The sequence below is a fragment of the Galeopterus variegatus genome, unplaced genomic scaffold (assembly GCF_000696425.1).
Source record: "Galeopterus variegatus unplaced genomic scaffold, G_variegatus-3.0.2 Scaffold4859, whole genome shotgun sequence".
Classification (NCBI taxonomy): domain Eukaryota; kingdom Metazoa; phylum Chordata; class Mammalia; order Dermoptera; family Cynocephalidae; genus Galeopterus; species Galeopterus variegatus.
Window position 1 is genome coordinate 164,009 of NW_007730970.1, and position 4,118 is coordinate 168,126.

The 4,118-nt window shown below is 45.4% G+C and overlaps 1 protein-coding gene across 1 annotated transcript in view; it reads right to left on the minus strand.

The window, feature by feature from the left end:
- LYPD8 (LY6/PLAUR domain containing 8) overlaps positions 1–2,503 on the minus strand; it is an 8,253-nt gene extending 5,750 nt beyond the window's left edge. Inside the window, exons 1-3 of the mRNA XM_008588475.1 lie at positions 2,440–2,503; positions 1,930–2,049; positions 304–468 (exon numbers count right to left, since the gene is read on the minus strand). Of these exons, the coding sequence (XP_008586697.1) occupies positions 304–468; positions 1,930–2,049; positions 2,440–2,494 (340 nt within the window). The 5' untranslated portion in view covers positions 2,495–2,503. The remainder of the gene's footprint in view (positions 1–303; positions 469–1,929; positions 2,050–2,439) is intronic.
- Between the last annotated feature and the right edge of the window lie 1,615 nt (positions 2,504–4,118).

A 4,118-nucleotide genomic window follows, 5' to 3' on the forward strand; every position in this document is an offset into this window, starting at 1 on the left:
TTAACAGAGCCTGAAATCACAAAGTTTGAGAACCACTAATAAGCATCTAATGTCCCTTCCACGCAACGTGGAACACTTGTAATGTCTGTCTTTACTGAAAAATGAGGAAAGCAGGGTAGTAGTATGTGCTGATTTGCCCCATTAGTTTCTCACATAATTGTTAAGTCACATGTTAATGCTATCCAGATGTGCACTGAAGTGCCTGGACTTGAGATAGTCACCCGAGAGCAAGAAGCACAGATGGTAAAAGAAGGTCTAGGATGGGGAGGACACAGGAAGGGTGACCTCACAGCCATCACCCACCCAAGGCGTTGTCGGTGGTGTTGCACTCCAATTCTTGGCAGCACTGGCTTGCAAAGTGGAAGCGTTCTTCATCGGAAACGTGGATAGAGAAGGCCACATTGTTTGTCTCTTCGCTGCAGTTCTCCGCAGAGCAGAAACTATTCTGGTACAAGCTGATGGCTCCCCCTATCCAAAGGCAAACACAGACTGTCAGCCCCTGGCAAAGAGGGCCTGCCAGGAGGGTAGGGATGCTGAATATACCACTTCAGGCAAGGGTAGAAAATGCAACCTCGGCTCAGTGCAGTTTCAGAGACACTGGAGAGGTTTTCTTGAAAAAAGAGAAATTCTTTCTCATCAGGTAGCTTCTTCCTTCAGTAGGAGAGTGCAAGAGACACAGAGGCAAAAGGCTGATGGGGAGTCTGAAATGGGTTGTTCAATCTAACACCCCTTGAGCCCACTAATTAGTTTAGCACCTCTAAAAATAATTAAACAAGCATGATGGTCCTTATGTGCAATATCATGTCCACAGCACAACTTGCCTGAAAATTGAACCTGAATCCAGTCAAGCTTCTAGACCAGAGCTATCCAATATGGTAGCTACTAGCTATGTGTGCCTATTTAAATTTAAACTTAGGTTAATTAAAATTAAATAAAATTTGAAATTAAGTTTCTCAGTCACACTAGCCGTACCTCAAGTGCTCAATAGCCACATGTGACTACTGTATAGAACAGTGTTGATATAGACATTTCCATCATTGAAGAACGTACTACTGGACAGCATTGGTCCAGTTTACAGGAAATACCAAGAACAAGAAAATGACTTAAATAACACCACAGGGAAGCAATTATTCAAAGCCAGAATATGGGACAGCTACAGGAAAAATGGCCCCATTTCTCCAACAAATCAAAGAGATTGAACAAAAAAAGCAATGGAAGCTATTATAAAACAAATTAGACTTTTAACAGACCTAATGGCAGAATTTATTGTGGGGATTTTGTTTGAATCCTGCTTCCAATACATCAACTATATCATGACATCCTTGAAACAACTGAGAAATTTTTAAGATGGTCTGGGTATTATCATAAATCAAAAAATTACTGTTAATTTTCTTAGGTATGATAATGGTATAGTAGTCATATTATTTTTTGTTTAAAAAAAAAGACCTTATCAAAGATGAATAGTGAAGTATTTATGGGGGAAATGACGTGATATATTTACACAAGGGTACTTCAAAAAGTTAGTGGAAAAATAGAATTAAAAGATAATATGAATCTTTCCATGAACTTTTTGAAGAACCTTCATATTTGTATGTATATTTACTTTAAAATACTATGGAGGAAAAAAAATGAAGCCTGCCTCGTCAGTTAACTAAAAGCTGCCCTAGCTTCTTGCATCCACTAATACGTATCCAGAATGAGGCTTGAATCAGGGGCACCCCAGGGGCTTTGCTTGCCTGGTTCTGTTCCCGCCTGACTCCTGCTCATTGCCACCATTCATTGCTTCTCCTGGGAATCACATTCATGACCCCCACCCCCTTCTTGTAAAGCCTGGCCCAGTCTCAGCCTTCCTTTCCTCCCTGGCCACCCTCTCCAGCTCCCGCCTGGTACAGGTCCCAGAGGCAGGAGCCACATACACCCCAGACTCACCTAGAGAGGAGTTGGTCGAGGAACTCATACAGCTGATGTTGGCATCTGAGGGACATTCAGAGGCAATGCTGTCGACACAGGAGTTTGCCCATGAATTACACTGCACACAGTTCAGGGATTCTGGGAAGACAAGATATAGCCAACATTGGTCAATATTCAGTAGGCATTTATAGAATGTACTCTAAGCAAAGTATTGTGCCCACTTAGGGATAAAAGACATAGTCAAGATGGCATCCCTGCCCTCTGGGAATTCCCAGAATTGATGCCGTGAGATGAAGCCATCCCCATTTGTTTCTCCTCACTGTTCACCTTTCCCCAATGGGGAGACCCAACCTTGACCAGCTATGCAGAGTGGGCCCCACTGAAGGTGGAGGCTGCACAGATCAGTCTCATGCTTTCCACCGATCACACTTTGACATGAGGGGCCATAGGACTTCAAGAGCGGGCAGACTCTGGTGAAATGGAATAAGGGGTCCTCATCCCAAACTGGGGCTACATAGCTGCTCTCACCTACAGCTGCAACAGCAAGTGCTGTAATGACACCAGCAACGAGGATGCCCTTCATGGCGCAGGACCTGACTTCTCCGGAGGACGAGGGGCCACAGAACCTTGAGCCTGAAGAGACACAAAGAAGGCAGCCCCAGGGTTTGGAGAGCTGCCTGTCATCCCCAAGGGGTTTTAACCATACTGCAACATGCTCAGCACTCAGTCTGTCCTTGTGACAGAAAGAATCAGGATCCTGAGCTGGGAGCACACAGCTGTAATGCAAATTCCACTCTGCCCTTACAGAGGTCAAGTCTTCCCAATCTCGAATGCCTGTAGAAGCATCTACACACAGATATGAAACACAGCCCAGGGCCATTTCCAGTACAGCCACTTCAGGCATGAAATCGGCAAGCAGACTGATTTCCATTTCCATTGGGGATGGGTCCAAGAAGCAAGATCCAGGATGCAGTCATGACCCCCTCTCCTCTTCCAGTGCTCAATGTCCGTCCTGTAGTTGGTGTCTGGCTGCATTCATATTTTGCCCTTAGGGGTTCTGTTGCTGCAACCACCATCACAAGAGGCAGACACCTATTGAGCTCTGACTCTATCCCAAGCATTTTACATGTATTAATTTGAGTTATTCATCCATCCTCGCAAGTAGGTCCTATTATTAGCATCATAGTTAAGTAATGCACTCAAAGTCAAGTCTCAGCTCCCTGGAGATATGAGAACTGAGGTTTGGCTCAGGCCCCTAACCACCACTCCACACTGCCTTCCAACAGGTAATGACTCCCAGAATCCCAGGCCTGGGTGTGCTCAACCTGCAGAGCTGAGTCAGAGGCCCCATGCACTTCTGACTAGTGCGTCACCAGTCTCTTTGCACCTCATGTTCCATAGGATCCTAAATCAGAGCTCCCAGTATTTCAGTTTGCCTGCGTATCACAGCAGCATAGAGAGCCAGTGTCTGGCTCTGCACTGAGCCCTTCTTAATCATCATCTCATTTACCCTACAACAGGTGGCTATTGAAGGTTGATTTCATTGAAGTTACATAAAATGAAACACTCTCTCAGTCCACTACCACGTTCCATGTGCTCAGGAGCTGCTTGCTGCTTGTGGCTGCTGTATTGGACAGTGCAGGTACAAAATATTTCCGTTGTTGCAGAAAGCCCCAATGGACAGTGCTGCTATAATAAAGGTTGTCATCCCCACTCTGCAGGTGAGATGGATAATAAAAGCTGCCCAAGCTTGCCCAGCTTGTAAGGCCAAAACCAAAACTCCATTCAGGGTTCTTCCAGTTAAAAGCCTGGTTGCACCATGTTAGCTGCTATTCACTAAGGCACAACTGACCTTCACCTGGAAGCCACAGCCCCTCCTTCCACCTCGCCGCACACATGCACACCACAACACATGCCACTTACACCATATGCCACACACACAGCACATGTACTATATACACACACACTACACACACACACACACTACACACACCACGTGCCACTTACACCACATGCCACACAGATCAAATACACAGACACACCACACACATGCACACCATACACAAACAACATGCACCACATGTCGTACACACAGACATACTGTACACACATATACCAAACACACACACACACACACACACACACATCACACCACACACACTGTACTATGATCCCCTGGTTGACTTATTAGGGATTGGTGAAAAGAA